The sequence below is a fragment of the Amia ocellicauda genome, chromosome 6, assembly GCF_036373705.1.
Source record: "Amia ocellicauda isolate fAmiCal2 chromosome 6, fAmiCal2.hap1, whole genome shotgun sequence".
Taxonomy (NCBI): Eukaryota; Metazoa; Chordata; class Actinopteri; order Amiiformes; family Amiidae; genus Amia; species Amia ocellicauda.
In genome coordinates, this window is record NC_089855.1 from 45,711,872 (window position 1) to 45,733,219 (window position 21,348).

Here is a 21,348-nt window from a genome sequence, read left to right on the forward strand (position 1 = left end):
CCTACTTTTTTATTCATGATTTTGCAACATATTGTTGTATTGTTTTAGTAAGGAGGAGCAGTCATTTTTTGTCATTGCTCAGGGATGCTCATTTTGATAAAGTATATAGACTTTTTTAAACCTGCAAAGTGTGTAATAAATATCATTCAGGACCTTTGGTGACTGACAGGCTTCACAACATATGATGGGGTGCTGCTGACTATGACTGAGCCCGGGGCAAAACATTGTAAACCACTAAACGTATGACAATGTAAGAAATGGGAATAGGAATAAAAGTGAAGGGGACCCCCCAAATCATATCCTGCTTAGTCCCCCCAAAAGGCTAGAAACGGCCCTGCCAACAAGGGTCACCCAAAAGGTGTCATGTAAATGTCACAGTTCCCTAGCCCTGACCCTCTTCCCCCACTAGAGGCCGCCAATGTTCTCTAGCCTTTTCCTGCTCCCTTCACTGCTTTCCTTTTTTCTTTCTATCAATTAACATTCCACCTCACCCTTGTGCACTTCTGCTCCTGTCCTTTGTTCTCATTGGTCCTGCTCCTGTCCTCTTAGTTTCTGCTCTCCTTTATAAACCCCTCACTGCCCTCACTCTGGGAAAAGTGTTATCAGATCTATCTGCTTCACTGAGCTGTTGGCGCCTGGTTCCTTGTGCGCCTGGTTCCTTGTGCGCCTGGTTCCTTGTGCGCCTGGTTCCTTGTGCGCCTGGTTCCTTGTGCGCCTGGTTCCTTGTGCGCCTGGTTCCTTGTGCGCCTGGTTCCTTGTGCGCCTGGTTCCTTGTGCGCCTGGTTCCTTGTGCGCCTGGTTCCTTGTGCGCCTGGTTCCTTGTGCGCCTGGTTCCTTGTGCGCCTGGTGCCTTGTGCGCCTGGTGCCTTGTGCGCCTGGTGCCTTGTGCGCCTGGTGCCTTGTGCGCCTGGTGCCTTGTGCGCCTGGTGCCTTGTGCGCCTGGTTCCTTGTGCGCCTCTGCCTGTAGATTCTCCTTGGTTTCTGTCTGCTCATTGCAGTAGCTCTGCACTTGGGTCCTTTCTCTATCAGCTTAACGGTCCTCTCATGAGGTAACTGTGACAGTAAACAAGAAGTATTACATGCAACCAAGAAATGTCAAACAGAACTACAAAGTGTGGAGGATTAAGAGCTACTGCATTACTTCATATAGAGGGTATCCTCTATTACCCTCATGCAGTTATATTCCTAAATAAAGATATTTGCAACAATTAACTTTGTTTTGTCAGTTTCATGGCAGTAGTCTGTTTAACATACAATTCAAAGTCTGAGCCCTTCTCCCAATACATCTAAAAAGATCATTAGATCAATGACTTGGCACTTCTCCATGTTCACTCAATGTAGCGTTTTTATAGTGTAATATAATCTTACAACCGACTGACATTTTCAACATCATGTTAACAGATGTCATGCATTCATTGACTCAAGGACGGGCTGTCCTGTTGTCACTGAAAGGGTTATAGAGCTCATTTAAGAAGACCCAGAGGGAGGAATTTAACAATAAAATATAGTGTATTACAGTACAGTGTATCACAGTGCAGTTGCAGTGAAATTATTATGTAATTATGTAGCACACATCTAGGACTTACTGTGTTGTGCTCATTGTACTAGATGTATGCTTATTGTATTTTGTACTGATTGTATTACTGCACTTTTGTAATGCTTAGAAATGTTTCCTTTGTACACTGTAAATCACCCTGGATTAGGGCATCTAAGAAGTAAATAATAAGTATGGCATAATACAGTGTATGTGCAGTGTTTTACACTACTGTGTATTACAGTAGAGAGATAACAATATTTGGCAGTGTAGGGCAAAGTCAGTAAGTTTCTCTAGGGCAACAGGCTAGGTAGTAAATAATGATTGTATGTGAAGATAATGATGAATAAGGAGCATTTCCCTGAAACCTGTATTAACTAACTGGGTGTTGTGGCTGTGCTCTAGGACACCTTTTCAGTCCCGAATGACATTTTTTTCTCACATGTGACACTCTTTCACTGTCCTGTTCCACAGGTTGTCTTTCCCTTATTGACCTTATATATGCATATTAAAGGTGTAAGGTAGTAGGGACAGTGGGACTCCATGAGTTCATCCACCATTAGTATTATACTGTGTGTGTGTGTTTGTAATCGTGCTTTTTGCATGTATTTTGTTCATGCTTGTGTGTGTTATGTGTGAATGTGTTATATTGTTGTCCATGGGTAATACGGGCAGGGTGGTGGTGGTGGGGGGGGCAGAGAAGTGAGTGAACAGCAGTGATTGTGAGCTTGAGGATGGGACTCTGTGCAGCATGGGAACAGAGAGCTGGGCAAACGCAGGCAGTCAGAGTGAGTGATCTACAGCGGGGAGAGATAGAAAGAGAGAGAGGACACTGCCATATAGCAGGCACATATGTGTATGTCTACCACAGATGGACAGTGTGTGGACAACCAATGAAGTTATTATTTTATTTATTATTATTTGAGAGAGAGAGAGAGTAGTGCTGGGAAATAGACGGGGGAGAGGGAACAAAGGAGCAATGCAAGTGGAACAGGTGAGAGAGGGGGGAGATCATGTGCATGAGAGAGAAAAGTGAGAGAGGAGCTACAGGTAAGAGTGTGATTGAGAGGGGTGCAGCTTAGAGAGAGAGAAAAAGGGTGGAGATTGGAGCCAGCTGCCTGGACTGCAGTATATTATCGAGTGCAGAGAGCAGCTCCTCTTTGCACTTTTCAGAGTAAACAGAGCTGAGGGCTGTCATAATGGGCAACTCTGCACATCTCTGCCTCATGGCCAGCTGGGCCTGAGTCTGGATACTGTCAGCACAGCAGGAATTTACAACACCTGCAAATGAGGAACCACACACCAGCTGGCACCCTCCCTCCCTCTCTCTCTCTCTCTCTCTCATCTTTCTCACTCTGTTCCTCTGCCTATTTCTCTTTCTTTCTCTCTCTTTCTCTATACATATAAAATATAGTTTATTTGTGCAAACATACATATGCAGATAGAGAGAGAGACAGTTCCCACAGTGTGTAATGAGTGTTAGCACTGAGTGCTTGAGCAAACAGCCTGAACAGACCAGCCACCCCCCCCACATCTGTCCAATCAATCAGGTTATATAGCCCTGACCTTTATTTGCTAACCAGAATCTCATATCTTACAGTTGGACAACTTTTAACCTCTTCTGAACCCCTCCTTCCCTCCCTCCCTCCCTCCCTATCTCTCAATCTTTCTCCATTCTCTCTCCGTCACTGTCTCTCTCCTTCTTTCTCGACATTCTCTCTCACGTTCTCACCTCTACCCTTTTATATCCCCTCTCCTTCTCTCTCCATCTTTCTCTCTCGTCCCCTCCTGCCTCTCTATTTTGGTCTGTGTTTCTCTCTCACTCTTTTCTTTTTCTTCTTTTCCACATAAAAGTACAAACGTTTAAGTCTCTCCATTGTCTTTTCTCCCTCCCCCCATTGCCGTACCCTCCTCCTTAGTAGCGACCGTGAGAGCGGATGGGGGGATGCGGAAGGTGCTTTCGCCAGTGAGAGCGGGGGGGGGTCCCATTTGCCCCCCAGCCTACCCCCCTGCTCCTCCTCCTCTACTAATCAAAGTTCTTTAACACTTACTTATTGACTCATGTGTTCTCTACCTAATAATCATAATTTCTCAGCAGATACCCTCACATAGACAACTGTCTCAAAACCTCTATAGTTCCCCAAAAAGCATCTTACTCAAAAGTACTATGTGAACCTATAAGTCTGTGGTATATTTGAAAGTTCCAGAAGATAGCATTTAGATTAATGTGATTGTTTTGGAGTAATATGTGTGTGTGTGTTTGTCTGTCTGTATATCCGAGTGTGTGGTTATTAATGTGTTTGTGATCATTAATGCATCTCTGCCTGTGTGTGCGTGCTTGTTTGTGTTTGCATGGGTAATTATTAACGTGTGTGTTTGTATCTGATCATTCACGCACCTCTGCTTGTGTGTCCGTGTGGTTATTAATGTGTGTCCCTAACTTCCTCTCTTACATATACTGTGGCTGTTTATTAACTTAGACACAAGGAAAGAGACGCTACATTTGCTCCAATGTTAATACACAGGAGGGAGGGAGAGAGCAGATTCGTAACTCACTCTCGGTCTCAAACTTTCAGCATCGGAATCATTCAGCGACACTTGTTTACCAGTTTTCTTTCCATCAGAGAATATACTTTTTTTTCGTTACTGCTGTTTTCTTCATATATAAATTAACCAGTGGATTGTACTCGGAATGCAATAAACGAATCACTAAACTACAAGACTCAACGAGAAATCAGGAGACAGCGATGGCTTTTTCTTTTAAACACTTAACTGTACTTTTCAAATTCCAGTCAAAGAGCTGAGAAGTCGTGTGACTTAAAAAACAAAAATAGGTTTATTAATAATTAATTTGTTCGTTTGCATGTTTTACATATGGGCTACTTTATATGATCAGTTGTTGTTGTTTTTGTTCCGTCTCAAGTCCTGTGAGATACTATCTGAATGCAGTCAAAAACGAATTTTCCGTGGATTTAAGATAAACGCAAAAAAAGAAAGAAAGATAGAGAGAAAGCATCACGATTTAAACAAACACATACAAGTCATTCTACCGCGGAACCCGTCCTTCCGAATGATCCCATAGAATAATTGGACTAAATCGGATAACAAGACGCTTGATTTCTCCTCAAACATCATTCAATGAGCTGTAGTATATCTTCCTGTAATTATAACATCGGTTATGTAGACACATACATTAAAAACGATGTTTTTTCTCCACTGACCTATATCAGATCAAAGTCTCGAACTCTCCGCTGTAACGTAAAGACGGGACGTCAAATGCAAGGTAGGCTACTTATTGTTCCTCACTTTTTAAAAACGTGAAAATAGATATAGTGAACATATACTAAAAGCCCCCTGAGATAAGCAGTCTTATAATACATATCAACAAGTATTTATTCGATTTCGTTCATGTATTTTTTAATGCTGTCTGTATTCGGTTTGTGTTCTCACATGTAATTATTATTATTATTATTATTATTATTATTATTATTATTATTATAACAACATAGGCCTACATAGTAAACCCAAACGAAACAACTCCCAGGATCGCTCAATGAATTTGCCTACCCAATCGCTCACGTCCGCGAACATAAACGATGCCGCTTGGATGTGTATTTATCAATTGGGACACCGACCACAGTAAATAAATCTTATCTGTGTTGTTACTCTTGCGGCAGCAGTAGTAACGATATTTGCAGAAGCCGCAATATCCGCTGTGCTAGTAGTGGCACAAATAGCCGTATTTCTTTCTGCAAACGTAGAGGTCATTTGTGGACCCTTCTGTGATGAGAGGAGACATTTCAGCCCTAAAACCCCATAAATAAAGATCAGACAGGCAGCCCGAGCATGCGCGGGTGGTGCGCGCTGGCCGCGTGGCTCGCCTGCGTGCCCGGGCTCGAGCCCCGCGGCGCGCAGGAGCACGTGCTGGACGTGGTGCTGCTGGACGACGAGGAGTCGCCGTGGAGCCTGAAGATCGTGACCCCGGCCGTGCAAGCTGCGGTCAATTATAGCAACAACCAGGGAGGTGAGATTGGACCCCGCCAGCCCCGGTTGAGCTTGGCCTTTGTTGGTGCTGGTTATCGTCTCTGTGGTTTGTGTGTGTTCTGTATGTAAGCCCCTGCCCTCCAGAACGTAGGTCCCAAGTGTCCTGTATCCCCATGAGGGTCGCCCCACCTCCACCCGGGAGCTCCAGGGGATGGATGCTGAATAAGTGCTCTCGCTTAATCTGTGCGCCCGAACCTTACATTGCTGCATGTGTTTCTGTCTGTCTGTGTGTGTGTATGCAGCCATGTCAGTGTTTGTGTGCATATTAGTCTGCACACACCCCTTCCCCCTCTCTCAATTCAATTAAATTCAATTTAAAAAGGTTTATTGGCAGGACTAATTGATATCCGTGTTGACAAGGCATTGACAGCCAGGTCCAGCGCTCAGAAACAGGGAAATTTGAACAATAAATACAGAAATTATGCATTTAACATTTACAGACATTCATCTACTCTCTCTGTCTGTCTGTGTGTGTAGAGCAGAATATTACTTTGAAAGCCAACTTCCATGGCTTCAACAACTCCCTGTACCGGCACAAGGGCTGCCCCACCAGCACCTGCGAGGGAGTGCAGATCCTCAAAGACCTGCATGTGAGTCTCTCACCTGAACCCACCTGTACCGTGTCTTTCCCAGGACCAGGGCTGCACACCCTGATGTACTGTGTAGATGGGTCAGGATGTGTCTCTGTGTGTAGGTGTGTCAGGGTGTGTCTCTGTGCAGGTATGTCAGGGTGTGTCTCTGTGTGAAGGTGTGCCAGTTTGTCTCTGTATGTTGCTGTGCCTCTGTACAGGTGTATACAGGTGTGTCTCTGTGTATTACAGGAAAAAGAGGTGCTGGGCTGTGCTGTACTGGGGCCCACTTGTACCTACGCCACCTTCCAGATGGTGCAGTGAGTCTCTGAAACTGTGTGTGTTTGTGTCTCTGTGTCTCATGGTGTGTCTGATCCTGTCTCCCCTCTCTCTTTATTTCTTCCTCTCCCGCTGTATAATCTCTGTCCCCCCTCCCTCTTTCTCTGATTGTGCTTGTCTCATACCATCTCCCTCTCCCTCGCTCTCCACCACCTTCCTCTTCCACTCCCTCCCTCTCCCTCACTCCCTCTCTCAATGTGCTTCTCTCCCCCTGTCCCTCCCCCTCTTCCCTCTCTCCTTCCATATTTCCCTCTCGCTCCCCCTCCCTCTTCCCCTGTCTCTCCCTCTCTTTGTGATTGTTTCTCCTCCTCTCTCTTCCTCGCCCTTTCCTCCTCTCTCCCTTCCTGTGCCCACCCCCCCACACTCTCTCCCTCACTCACCCATCCTCTCTCCATCTCTCTCTCAGTCTGGAGACAGTCCTGGGGCTGCCTATCATCTCGGCCGGCAGCTTTGGCCTGTCCTGCGACTACAAGGCCAATCTGACCCGTCTGCTGCCGCCCGCCCGCAAGGTGTCTGACTTCTTCGTGCACTTCTGGGCCCAGGAGCAGGAGGGACTGAAGCCCCGCTGGCATTCAGCCTACATTTACAAGAAGGCCGACAACCCTGAGGACTGCTTCTGGTGAGAGAAGAGAGGAAAGGGGGAGAGATAGGGGTGGGAGATTGAGAGGGAGTGATAAGGGGAGATAGGGAGAAAGGGGGAGGGTATAAAAATAGTATATAGTCTAAATCTGTCAACAATCAAGATATAACCTTCCTCTTTCCTCTCCCTTCCTGTCCCCCTCTATTATCTCCCTACTTCCCCCCTGTTCTCTCTTTCTGTCTCAGGTATATGAATGCTCTGGAGGCTGGTTCCGCCCACTTCTCTCTGTCCATCCCCCGACACATCATCCGCAGTAAGGAGGAGCTACATATGGTTATGGCCTACAGTAACCGCACCAGTAACCGTGAGCAACCACCCATAATTGACTTGTTAACTAATTAGTTAATTGATTTGTTTTTCCTGGGTTGATTTCCGTTTTCCTTTGTCCAATTTCTCCCCTCCCCTCCTCTCTCTTTATAACCTGTGCCTTGCCCCACATTCTCTCTATCTCTCTCTCTCTCTCTCTCTCTCATATGTACAGTGATGTATGATTCACCACAGGTCTCTATTTTTCTCTCTCTTTCAGTCATTATCGTGTGTGGGACACCGCAGGACTTAGGAGACCTGATAGAAGGAAAAATTGTGGACGATGACATTGTCTTCATCCTGCTGGACGTCTTCAAGTCAGTCCACCTCTGCTGTCCTCCACTAGTCCATCCATTCACTCCTTCACCCTTTTCATTTATACTCTGTTATACTGTTAGTGATGACTGGGAGCTTATACTATACTATACAAAGCTATAGTGCACATAGCACTCTCTCCAGTCTGTGTCTGTGTATTGTGTGTGTATATTTGTATGTATGTGTACTGTATCGTGTGAGTATATATTATGTATGTGCATGTGACTGTATTTCCCTGTCCCCTCCAGCCATGTGTACTACTCCAACATCACGGTCAACTCCAACTTAAAACAGGTGCTGGTGGTCACCCTGCCCCCTCCCGAGAGCAACGTCTCCATCACTGCACTCAACTCCAGCATGGTGAGACACAGAGACTGACACTGCCTGACTGAGTGACTGACTGACTGAGATATTGAGACACTGCCTGCCTGCCTGCCTGACTGACTGACTGAGACTCTGCCACACTGACAGCCTGAAATCCTGATGTTCTCTGTCTCTCTGTCGCCCCCAGGTGGACAATGACTTTGTGACAGGGTATTTTGACGCTGTGTTGCTCTTCTCAAAGGTGCTGAGAGACATGCAAAAGTCCAAGATGGACGAGAGCGAAGTTTTCAACAACCAGTTCAGGAACATTACCTTCCAGGGTCAATACTAATCACATTATTTATATAGTCCACACAGCACTGACACCAGTCTGGGCCCTAATACTATATTATAATTATTCTATTCTATACTATAATTAACAATAATAATAATAATAATAATAATAATAATAATAATAATAATAATAATAATGTCTCAGTAGTGTGATATATGGGTTATGCATTTGTGTGTGTGTAACAGGGATCAGTGGGCAGATAGTGCTGGATGAATTTGGGGACAGAGATGTCAACTTGACAGTGATGTATGTCTCTGCGGACAACAAGGTGAGCATCACAGCACAGCGCCACACTGGGTACCGCACAGGGTACTGCACCCACACTAAAAGTTGTTTACATCAACTATTTTTGGATTCAAACTGGTTTGTGTTGCGCTCATTTGAACAGCCTTAATCCATATCTGTGTGTGTTTGTGTCTGTCTGACAGTCTTCATCTGTGCTTCTGTATGTGTGTGTCTTTCTTTATGTATGTGTTGGTCTCTCTGTCTGTCTCTGTGTATCTATCTTTGTATGTATGTGTCTGTGTGTGTGTCTGTCTCTGTGAAGGTATCTCTTACGTTCCTGTGACTGTGCATCTGTCTCTGTGTGTCTGTCTGGGTACCTGCATGGCTATTCATGCATGAATCTGTCCTCCACTCTCCCCTGCAGTACATGCCCCTGTTCCAGTTTGACACATCCACCAACACCACCCATTTGCTGAACCTGACCCCTGAGCTCCCCTGGGCAGACGGCCTGCCTCCACACAAGCCAGTTGAGCTAGACAGTCAAAGTGCGTGTGTGTGTGTGTGTGTGCGTGCGTGCGTGCGTGCGTGCGTGCGTGCGTGCGTGTGTGTACAGTGAGTGAGTATGTGTACAGTGTGTGTTTAAGCAGTGTGTATGTGTGTGTGTACAATGCTATGTGTTTAAAGGGTGTATGTGTGTGTGTTTAGTATATCCAGTTTATGTGTGTAGTATGTCCAGTGTACAGTGCTGTGGGTGTACAGTGTTCATGTGTGGTATGTCCTGTGTTCAGTGCTGCGTGTGAAAATGCTCTCTCTCTCCTTGTCTCAGAGCCTTCTGACTACACTTACATCGCTCTCTCTGTTACCGTGGTGCTTGTCGCTCTGATTGTACTCATCACTGTCAGGTGAGCAGGGCTGTGGGTGGGGGAGGAGCTCGAACATCCCGACCCTGGTGGCTCATCAGTGTAGAGTGTGATGTTGACAATTCTGAGTGATATAACACCCTGACTCTGTGACTGGTCAGCAGGCAGTACCGGCACCAGCAGAATAAGCAGTGGTCCCACATCCCTGTGGATCAGATCGGCCCCCTGGACGCCAGAGAGCACAGCCTTGTCTCCCTCAAGGTCAGTGCATCCCACACAGCACAGCACAGCACAGCACACTGTACCACAATACCGCAAAACTCCGCACAGCATACTGTACAACACAGTACAGTACACTGGAGTGCACCATAGTACAACACAGTACAGTGCAGTGCATTACTCTCTCTATCTCTCTCTCTCTCTCTCTCTCTCTTTCTCTCTCTCAGATAGAGGAGGACCAGAAGAGAAAGGAGAGGGGGGATCGAATCCGCAGAGGGCGCTATGACAAGAAGGCAAGATATGTCACTCAAACAATACAAAGCGACGCCCACAACACAGCTGTCACTCAAACAACAGCAATAATAACAGTAACAGTGCAAAGCACCTACAAGTAGTATTAATAATGATAATGCTATTACTACTACTAGTAGTAATAATGATGCTACCAGTACTATTAGTACTACTACAGTGCTCCCACGCTATATAGCCCCCCGCTATACCGCCAGCCTCATTTCTGAATAAATGTCTGCCAATATAAAATCTATGTTATTGTTACCCATTATACTGCCATCCCCACTGTACGCCAAACTGACAACTTCAAGCCAAACAAACAGACATATAAGCACTGTAGCGTACCTTGTAGTGCCAATTGAATGCTGAACCAACATCCGTGCTACAGGCTGGTCATAGCTTGCTTTGCTGAAGACATACAGCATTCAACACATCTGAAGTCTTGGGTTGATTAGTTTCATCTGCAATGCTTGACACAGTCTAAAATAAGCGACTTCTGTAAACCACAATAAACAAAACACAAAGGCTAAAATAAGAATAAAAAGAAAATGAAGTCCAACAAATTAAAAGCAGCAGAGTACTGTAGATTGTTTTTAAGTCTGAATGTAGACTTGCATATTAAGCACATTGTTTATTATTCATTTCTGATTGAACTGTCCTTAATAAATAACAATGCTATGTGCTACTGAGGGTACAGTATTGAGTAATTACTTTGTGAAAATAAATACAGTAGATTTAAACATGCATGATACCATACAAATATTAGTTGTGCCATGTATAGTAAAGCTTATGACCACCAGTACAGTACTGTACAAACATTGTGTGTCTTTATTATGTTTTTGCTTGGTTAACACAAAGTATGCTGCATCAGGAAAATACTAGAGGTCGACAGATAGTGGATTTTCAAAACCGATACCAATAACAGTTATTATGGTGGGGGGAATGGCAGATTTATTTTGTTATTTTTTATCAAAACAAATAAATAACAGTATGAAGTATGAAATAGTATAAAATAAAGAATAAAATCATTAAAATAGATAAATTCAGAATGAAACAAATCCTGTATAGAAATGCAACATAGATCCAACTGCAACATGAGAAAAGTACAAGGATATTAATGCCTACAACCCCAAAAAACTATTGTCCATTATTGGAGTTAATTTCTACCAATTGTCGACGATTTCAAAAAGCTGTTATCGGCCGTGATTAATCGGTTAACCTCTATTAAATACTATATACATTTAAATACTATACAAAACCCCTGTTCTACGGTAGGGCCTACTACTACAGTAGCTACTGTTAAATGTTACTGAAGTTTTGTAAAAGATGCATCTTTATTAAAATAGCCTGGCAATAAGCATCATACTTAAAATAAAACCCTTGAATCTACATACATCGCTTTAAGGCCACCCACGCTGTATGGCAGGTTTTGCCCATCGCTCTTACCAGGCAGTATAACGAGAGCTGACTGTACTAATAGAAATATAAAATTCTACTACTATTGCTATACTACTGATACTTGTACTATTAATAAGAATTATAATGCTTCTACAATACTACTACTACTACTACTACTACTACTACTACTACTACTACTACTAATAATAATAATAATGGTCTAATAATGGAGTAATAATCCCAGTGATACTGATGGTAACAGTGCTGTCCCTTATCCATCACTTCTTGCAGATTGTGATTCTCAAAGAGTTGAAGCACTCTGATGGCAACTTCAACGAGAGACAGAAGATTGAGCTGAATGCGGTACACTGCTGTCTGTGTGTGTGTGTGTGTGTGTGTGTGTGTATGGACCAGGGCTAGATACCCTACTGAACTGGACCCTACTGTACTGTAGCTCTCCAGTTAACCTGCTTCTCTCCTGTCTCAGCTGCTTTGTATTGATTACTACAATCTGACCAAGTTCTACGGGACGGTGAAATTTGAGCTGGGGACATTTGGAGTATTCGAGTACTGTGAGAGAGGATCGCTCAAGGTGAGGGGACCCTGCCGCAGATGCCCAGACATTTACTAAATGCCTTACTGTTATTTGTTCTCTCTTCCACTCTCTCTGATCTAACTATCTGTCTGACTGTATATTTCCATCTTTCTTTCTCCCCGTCTCTCTCCCCCTGCTTCTCCCTCTCTCCCTCCCCCTTTCTCAATGCACTGAGAACTTCCATGTATCTATGTCTCTGCCTGCCTGTCTGCCTCTCCATGTATCTATCTGTGTCTGTCCGTCTCTCTGCCCCTGCAGTATGTCCTGAATGATAAGATCTCCTACCCTGACGGCACCTTCATGGACTGGGAGTTCAAGATCTCAGTGATGTACGACATTGCCAAGGTCAGTGTGTCTATGTGTGTTAGCCTGCGCGTCCCAGTGTGTGTCAGTCCGTGTGTTTACCCCTGTGATCCAGTCTGTGTGTGTATTTATGCTTGTAAACCAGTGCACGTGTGTGGAGGATGTTTCAGTGTTTGAGGCTCTCTGACTCCCCCTGCAGGGCATGTCCTACCTGCACTCCAGTAACATTAACGTCCACGGCCGCCTCAAGTCCACCAATTGCGTCCTGGACAACCGCATGGTGGTCAAGATCACAGACTTTGGCTGTAACACCATCCTCAGCCCTGGGAGAGGTCTGTCTGTGTGTCTCTGTGCCTGTGCAACACTATGGTCAAGCAAGGGAAAGCTCTATGTCCGTCTGAATCTTTTTTTTGTCTTTCTGTGTCTGTCTGTATGAGCCTTTCTCTGTATTGCTGCCTTTTTCTCTCTGTTTCTCTTTATGTCTCTCTGTCTTGGCCTCCCCCTCTTTCTCTCTCTATTGCCCCTTCACCTTCCTTCCTGCATCATTCTCTCTTTCTCTCCTCCCCCTTTCTCTTGCAGACCTGTGGACGGCCCCAGAGCACCTGCGCAAACAGGGCATCTCTCAGAAGGGGGACGTGTACAGCTTCGCCATCATCGCCAATGAGATCATCCAGCGCAAGCCCCCCTTCTATACCGAGGCCTGCTCTGACCGCACCGGTAACACAACACACACACACACACTGAGGCCCACTCCAACCACACACACTTAACTCTCAAAACAACACACAAAACCACTCTGCTGTGATCACAGCACTGTCTCTGTGCTCCCCCACCTGAGCCGCGCCTCTGTGCTGAGCTGGGGGAAGTCGGGGACTCTGCTGGCGAATCTGGGGAAGAAGGTGTCTCTGACTTTTGTGTATCTCTCTCTCTCTCTCGCTCTCTGACTGTGCTGTGTCTCTCTCTCTGTCTGCAGAGAAGCTGTACAGGGTGCAGTATCCAGATTCTCCATTCTCAGTGTTCAGACCAGACCTGCACTTCGAGTCTGCTATGGAGAGAGAGCTGGAGGTGAGGGAGTGTAATAGTATGTGTGGACTAGAATGAGTGTGTCTACAACCCTGACAGTCGCCCTGCAGTGTGGGGGTGCTGAGGGACAGCAGCCAGCCCACTCCGTCCTGTTGCTCCCTCACTGGGTAAAAGGGTATCTGGTTAATTTTCCTTTTGGACAGGCAAAGCAGGCAGTCTATATAACCAGGTAGAATAAGATGGAAGGGCAAGGGGTGACAGAGCCACAGCTGAGGGGGGGTGTCTCTGTGCACCTGAGGGCTGAGTGTGTTACAGGCTCGTTACTGACCTGGGCACTTGCACCAGCCAGTGGTGTGTGGGGGACGCCAAGTGCAGATTGGTGAGGAGGGAGAAATTATACTATCGGCTATCGACTTTTTTCGGTCATTGTTGCCAATAGTGTTTACAGATACTTAAGCTGGTTGTCACGTATAATGCTATGACACATAAACTGTGAGATAATAATGTACTTGCTCAAGTGTGCAATGTGTAACTATCTGTAAATATGTCTCAAAGCAGTGCAGTTTGGATGTTTTTTAAGTGGCTAAAAACAACATAAGAACAGCTGATTGCAAGTTATGTGCTATGCGTGATGGCAACAGCAGTGAATAAAATGAAAAAATATGTGCCACGTCCCTGAATACAATGATTACTTAATGGTACAAAAAAGAGAGGTAGAATCATTACCGGAAGTACTTAAACGATCACTGACATTACAAACAATTTAATGGAATTTATCAGCCATATTCCCATTCTGAGTAAAGTTGCATGGAAGTTTCTCTGCGTCTGCAGCAGGGTTGATAGTGAGTGCAGCTTCACATGTCCTTAAAGAGAAGTTTGCGAAACAACAGGAATGTCAGTATGGAGCCATTTCATTTATTTACTTCATCAAGTTGTGCCTACTATTGTGCATGCCCATCTAATACTGTCGTCTGCCAACTTTAATGCCAGTATGGATTTTTCTCTGAGACGTATGTTGGTCGTTTTTTAAGCGGATCTAGTTTTTGTAAAAGATGCATTTTTTTTGTTTTTTTGCGTTCTTGATAAAATTAATTTGAATAGACCACTCAAGTGTGTTGCATTTTAAACTTATGAAATGTTAATAAGTTTGTTACCAATTGTTATAACTGTAATACGCATTCATAGGCATGAGTTTAGGGAGGGAAAGGGGATGTATCCCCCACCAATGTTGAGAGAAACAATATCCCCCCTAATTTGTATGCCCGGCTCCATAGGTGTAGGGGATGTTCACTCCCTATATTGACAGTGTCCCTCCAATTCTGAAATGAAACCTACACCTCTGTACAAATGCTCTTTTCCAATAGGACACATTTTATTCGTTCTGTAAAAAGTATTTTAAAATATTTGATTTACAGTTTAAAAACCTGAATACAGTGCACAGAAAAGAAAGAAGAAGAAAATCATGAAAATTTATAAAGTTGCAACCTCGTTTTAAAACTAGAAGTTTTAAGTGAAGCACAAAATAAAATATGTCTGTGGGTGTGGGTGAATGCTACCAAAAAACCTTATATTTATAGTAGTTTAAAATGTGTTGCACTATTATTAATATCGGTATTGACTGATCAGTTATCTGTATCAGTGCAGAAAATCCTTATCGGTACACCCCAAATTTTAAAATGATCTTGGGTTTTTACTGAGGTAATAGGTTTGTTTTTTATATGAAGGTTGTTTAGTGTGTGTTTTATCATGTTTTAATGTGGATTGTTTGGATTATGAACTGTGTAAATAATAGATTTTTGATATAAAGTTGAAATTGAATTAAAGTGGATTAAAGGTCAAGTCTCTCCCTCTCTCTTCAAATGCAGTGATGCTCCTTAAGGCACTTATAAAGGCCAGAGTATTAACAGATTACAGGTTTTATTCTCTCAGTAAGGACCTGGAGTCTTTCCAGAGGCTGTGGTGCATGGATAAAGCTCCTCACTATGACTCACTCCTGTTCAGTTTTCTGTGTAAAGTTAATTGAGTATGAGTCTTGATTTCATATTTTTGAATTTCATTCAATAAAATGTTTTGTAAAACTCAAAAACTCTCTCTGCCTCTCCCTTCCAGGTGTACGTCCTGGTGAAAAGCTGTTGGGACGAGGACCCTGAGAGAAGGCCGGACTTCAAGAAGATCGAGAGCACGCTGGGGAAGATCTTCAGGTGAGTCTTCCTCTCCCTCCCTCACTCTCTCAATGTAGTGTTTTGATTGTGTAGTGTGTTTAAAGTTTTGTGTATGTGGTGTGTTCACAGCTGTATCCAGTGGATATCAAAGGTCTACACACCCTTATTGAAAATGCAGCTTTAGTTGATGTAAAGGCTGAAATCAAATCATATCAGACCCTTTTTCACCTTTCACCAATTATGTAACCAATAACATTTAGGTGCAAAACAAATCGATAATTTCTTGTAAAAATAATAAAAAAATAAAATCTGTCAATGCCTTGGTTGCATAATTGTGCACAGCCTTTATAATGGTGGTTGTAACTGTGTTCAGATTTAACCAATCATGTTCTAAATCATGTACAAATGTAATTTTCCTTCACCTGGCATCAAATGAAGTTAATCTGATTAGCCCTGAATAAGGGAGAAAGCTCATCATGGAGGTGGCTTTCAATAGGGCAATGGCAACCTAAGGAGCTGCAGGAATTTCTGGCAGTAACTGACCACTCCCTGCATATTCCAACCATCACACATATTCTCGAAAAGTCTGACCTGTGGGGTAGGGTGGCAAGACAGGAGCCATTTCTCTCAAAAAAGAACATCCAAGCCCGCCTACATTTTGCAAGGAGACACAGTCAATCTATTCAGGAAAATGTCTTGTAGTCTACCTTGTACCAAGGTAGACCTTTTTGGCATTAATTCCAAAATATATGCAGGTTACCAGATCTTATTAAAGTCTGATTTAAGCTTTTAAATCAACAAAATCTGCATTTTCAATAAGGGCATGTAGACTTTTGTGTGTGTGTGTTCACGGTTGTGTGTCTGTGTCGGCAGTAACCTGCACAACCAGGCTAATGAGAGCTACATGGACAACCTGATCCGCCGGCTGCAGATGTACTCGAGGAACCTGGAGCACCTGGTGGAGGAGAGGACGGCGCTGTACAAGGCCGAGAGGGACCGGGCTGACCGGCTCAACTTCATGCTGCTGCCGGGGTGAGGGAGTGGGAGAGAGAGAAAGAGATGGACTGACTGTAGAAGGAGAGCATATGAGAGGAGGGGGGCACTCACTTTCGTCCTCTGTCTTCAGCTGCTTGGGTGGGGGCAGTGAGCACTGGGGGGTGGGCGGTTTTTGGTTACAGTGAGGGGAAAAAAGTATTTGATCCCCTGCTGATTTTGTACGTTTGCCCACTGACAAAGAAATGATCAGTCTATAATTTTAATGGTAGGTGTATTTTAACAGTGAGAGACAGAATAACAACAAAAAAATCCAGAAAAACGCATTTCAAAAAAGTTATACATTGATTTGCATGTTAATGAGGGAAATAAGTATTTGACGCCTTGGACTTAGTACTTGGTGGCAAAACCCTTGTTGGCAATCACAGAGGTCAGATGTTTCTTGTAGTTGGCCACCAGGTTTGCACACATCTCAGGAGGGATTTTGTCCCACTCCTCTTTGCAGATCCTCTCCAAGTCATTAAGGTTTCGAGGCTGACGTTTGGCAACTCGAACCTTCAGCTCCCTCCACAGATTTTCTATGGGATTAAGGGTCTGGAGACTGGCTAGGCCACTCCAGGACCTTAATGTGCTTCTTCTTGAGCCACTCCTTTGTTGCCTTGGCTGTGTGTTTTGGGTCATTGTCATGCTGGAATACCCATCCACGACCCATTTTCAATGCCCTGAGGGAAGGAGGTTCTCACCCAAGATTTGACGGTACATGGCCCCGTCCATCGTCCCTTTGATGCGGTGCAGTTGTCCTGTCCCCTTAGCAGAAAAACACCCCCAAAGCATAATGTTGTTTCCACCTCCATGTTTGACGGTGGGGATGGTGTTCTTGGGGTCATTCCTCCTCATCCAAACACGGCGAGTTGAGTTGATGCCAAAGAGCTCGATTTTGGTCTCATCTGACCACAACACTTTCACCCAGTTCTCCTCTGAATCATTCAGATGTTCATTGGCAAACTTCAGACGGGCCTGTACATGTGCTTTCTTGAGCAGGGGGACCTTGCGGGCGCTGCAGGATTTCAGTCCTTCACGGTGTAGTGTGTTACCAATTGTTTTCTTGGTGACTATGGTCCCAGCTGCCTTGAGATCATTAACAAGATCCTCCCGTGTAGTTCTGGGCTGATTCCTCACCGTTCTCATGATCATTGAAACTCCACAAGTTGAGATCTTGCATGGAGCCCCAGACCGAGGGAGACTGACAGTTATTTTGTGTTTCTTCCATTTGCGAATAATCGCACCAACTGTTGTCACCTTCTCACCAAGCTGCTTGGCGATGGTCTTGTAGCCCATTCCAGCCTTGTGTAGGTCTACAATCTTGTCCCTGACATCCTTGGACAGCTCTTTGGTCTTGGCCATGGTGGAGAGTTTGGAATCTGATTGATTGATTGCTTCTGTGGACAGGTGTCTTTTATACAGGTAACGAGCTGAGATTAGGAGCACTCCCTTTAAGACACCTGGGAGCCAGAAATCTTGCTGATTGATAGGGGATCAAATACTTATTTCACTCATTAACATGCAAATCAATGTATAACTTTTTTGAAATGCGTTTTTCTGGATTTTTTTGTTGTTATTCTGTCTCTCACTGTTAAAATACACCTACCATTAAAATTATAGACTGATCATTTCTTTGTCAGTGGGGAAACATACAAAATCAGCAGGGGATCAAATACTTTTTTCCCTCACTGTATAAGTGAGTCCAGTTTCTTCTTCACCAATCTCTTCTCTGAAAGACTTTTTTGTTTCATAATTAAGTCTTCCTGCCCTCTCTCCATCCCACTCTACCCTCCCCCCAGCCCGGTAGTGCGCTCCCTGAAGGAGACGGGACTGGTGGAGCCGGAGCTGTTCGAGCAGGTGACAGTGTACTTCAGTGACATCGTGGGCTTCACCACGCTGTGCCGCTACAGCACGCCCATGGAGGTGGTGGACATGCTCAACGACATCTACCGCAGCTTCGACAGCATCCTGGACCACCACGACGTCTACAAGGTCAGCAAGTGTGTGTGTGTACATGTTCAACCACCATGATGTCTACTAGGTCATCAAGTGAGTGTCTCTGTCTGTGGGTGTGATTGTATGTGTCTGTATGGGCCTCCCTGTGTGTGTCAACTGTATGTCTGTCCGTCCATGTTCAACATCCACAGTGTCTAATAGATGCTCTCCTCTCCTTCCCTTCGTCCTCCTCCTTTCATCCCTCTCCCACTTCTTCTCTTCTGTTGCCGCAGGTGGAGACTATTGGCGATGCGTACATGGTGGCGTCTGGACTGCCGCGGCGGAACGGGGACAGACATGCGGTGGACATCAGCCGCATGGCTCTGGACATCCTGGCCTTCATGGGCACCTTCCAGCTGCGCCACCTGCCGGGGCTGCCCGTGTGGATACGCATCGGGGTACACTCTGGTATAACACACCTCTATGTGCATTTCCCATGCATGTGTGTGCTCTGTGTGCGTGTACCTTCCTTCCATCTGTTATATGTATCTGATCTGTGTGTGTCCCAATTATGTGTGTTCCATTTGTGTTCCGTGTGTTGTAGGTATGGTTCAATATGAATGTGTTAGGTGTATATTCAATGTTGTTGTGTTCTGGGTGTGTTGCAGGTCCATGTGCGGCAGGCGTGGTTGGCATCAAGATGCCACGGTACTGCCTGTTTGGGGACACAGTGAACACAGCGTCACGCATGGAGTCCACTGGCTTGCGTGAGTATAACACCCTAACAACATGCCAACAACACACTAACTGCAAACTAACACACAACATACTAACAGCACGCTCCCAAAACAAAACATACTAGCATCACTCTTAACACACTCACACACAAACAGCACACTCACAAAACAGTAACACACTAACAGTAACACACCCTCCTTCCTCCTCTTTCCCTCTCCCTCCCTTCAGCACTGCGTATCCATGTCAGTCAGTCCACCATTAACATCCTCCAGAGGACCGACTGCAAGTTTGAGTACGAGAGGCGAGGGGAGACCTACCTCAAGGTACTACTACTACGAATTATAAAAACAATAACAACAATAGTAATAATACATGTTGTAATGAATTGTGCTGTGTTGTCACAGTGCTGCAGACTGTTCTGTGTCACTGACTGACTGTGTTGTGTCTGTCAGGGCAGAGGTACTGAGATCACCTACTGGCTGACTGGAGTGACAGGGCAGGACTACAACCTGCCCACCCCTCCCACTGCGTGAGTGGACCTCTCTCCTCCCTCCACCAATCATCAGTCATAGGCGGGGCTCCTAAACACACCCCCTGCACTGGGACTGGTGGATGCAGTTTTTCCTACAATCATTTGTTTGATTTGTCTGGGTAGAGTTTGATGGATCTTATAATCTCTCTCTGTTGCTGTCCCTTCTCCCTCTCTGTCTCTTCCATTCTGTCTACTTCCCTTATTATCCATCTCACTTTCACTCTCTCTCTCTCGGTCTCCTTCCTGCATCTCTCCCACACCCCAAACCACCTGCCTCCTCATCTCCTCCCTCTCCATCCTTTCTCCCCTCCCTCTTCTCTCTCTCCACAGGGAGAATTTCCAGCGCCTGCAGGCTGACTTCGCAGAGATGATCGAGGCGTGCCTGGAGCGCCGCTCACTGGGCCGGGCCGAGCGCAGGAAGACCCTGTCGGCACGCCAGAGGAGGAGAGAGAAAGAGAGGGAGGAGAAGCAGAGGGAGGAGAAGAAGGATAGCCTGGAGGAGTTCCAGCTGGAGTACCTGCACCTGGCCACCACCAACAACCTGCACACCTACCTGTAGACCCCTCTGACACACTCCTGTACCTCACAAACGTTCACACCTACCTGTAGACACATTCCGCAAAGACCTGCAAGACACACCTCTCTCCCGCACATCTGGAGACGAACTCAAACGCACTTACACCTGTGCTCAAAAGTGCACATGTACCTGGACACAGGTTACATTCACAGATGTACATTGCCTGTACACCAACCTGTAGAGACACTGCTTACACACCTGTACCAAACATCCATTTACATATGCCTACCTGGCGACAGGCTCTATACACACCACTACACAACATGTACACCTACCTATCCACACATTCCATATACACCTGTATGTTACCTGCACACTGGCCCTTATAGACCCCACTGGACCCCAGATGTAAAACAGCAACAACTTCTGCAATGCAGACATCTCTCTCTCTCTCTCTCTCGATCTATATATATATATGTAAAAAAAGCTATTTATTGAGTATTAATTGAACGCAGGGCCTATGTATTTTGTTTCTTCACTCTTTAACCCCTCTTGGTCTTTAACTGCTGAATTTGTTACACACACGGATGAGTTTTCAAAAAGCACAATTAGGCAGAAAGGTGCAAAAAACTGCCATGCTATCTGTGTCTGTCACTTTGTACCCGTCTGTCTGTGTGTCTGTCTGCATTTTCTTGTATTTCCGATGTCCAGCAATGGAAGCTGTTATCACTGACCCCTGCTGCTTTGGCGAACAGCTCCTGTTGGTCCTGAAAATGCCACAATAAAAGCTTTACTTCCAAATCAGGCCAGAGATCGATTTAGTTTCTTTCCCTGCTTTGTCTGTTTCCATGGCAACATCAGCTGTGCCAAACATGGTTCTCTTAGTGACTAAATTTAAACAGGCGAGACCGAATTAGACACAAGGGTTCTCCGATTTGTGGTAGAAATCTGACATTTAGGCAATCCTATGGGCCACTCGAACAATGACAGTTCAAATATATGTAAGAGAGGGGGTCACACACTTGCACTGTAATATGGACCAATCAGACATCAGCTTAAAAAATCGTGTCAACCATTGATGCTTGTAAATCTTCACGAATAAAAAATAAA

General features: G+C 44.9%; 1 protein-coding gene across 3 annotated transcripts; it reads left to right on the plus strand.

Moving 5' to 3' along the window:
- The first annotated feature begins 3,903 nt into the window (after positions 1-3,903).
- LOC136751553 (guanylyl cyclase C) lies at positions 3,904-21,042 on the plus strand. Of its 3 annotated transcripts, none has more exons than XM_066707261.1 (27): positions 3,904-5,558; positions 6,056-6,168; positions 6,400-6,467; positions 6,893-7,105; positions 7,312-7,379; positions 7,653-7,749; positions 7,996-8,107; positions 8,259-8,391; positions 8,591-8,673; positions 9,055-9,175; positions 9,457-9,532; positions 9,652-9,751; positions 9,937-10,002; positions 11,690-11,761; positions 11,886-11,990; positions 12,252-12,338; positions 12,496-12,628; positions 12,876-13,013; positions 13,270-13,361; positions 15,429-15,520; positions 16,355-16,513; positions 18,316-18,508; positions 18,745-18,919; positions 19,120-19,218; positions 19,418-19,512; positions 19,642-19,718; positions 20,052-21,042. In XM_066707261.1, the coding sequence occupies exons 1-27, from the start codon at positions 5,381-5,383 to the stop codon at positions 20,278-20,280; spliced, it is 3,174 nt and encodes a 1,057-aa protein (XP_066563358.1). In that variant the 5' UTR covers positions 3,904-5,380; the 3' UTR covers positions 20,281-21,042. The 3 variants fall into 3 exon arrangements, with proteins under 3 accessions (XP_066563358.1, XP_066563356.1, XP_066563357.1); XM_066707259.1 differs by having other exon boundaries at positions 3,905-5,558; positions 7,312-7,430; XM_066707260.1 differs by having other exon boundaries at positions 3,905-5,558; positions 7,312-7,430; positions 9,655-9,751.
- The last annotated feature ends 306 nt before the right edge of the window (positions 21,043-21,348 follow it).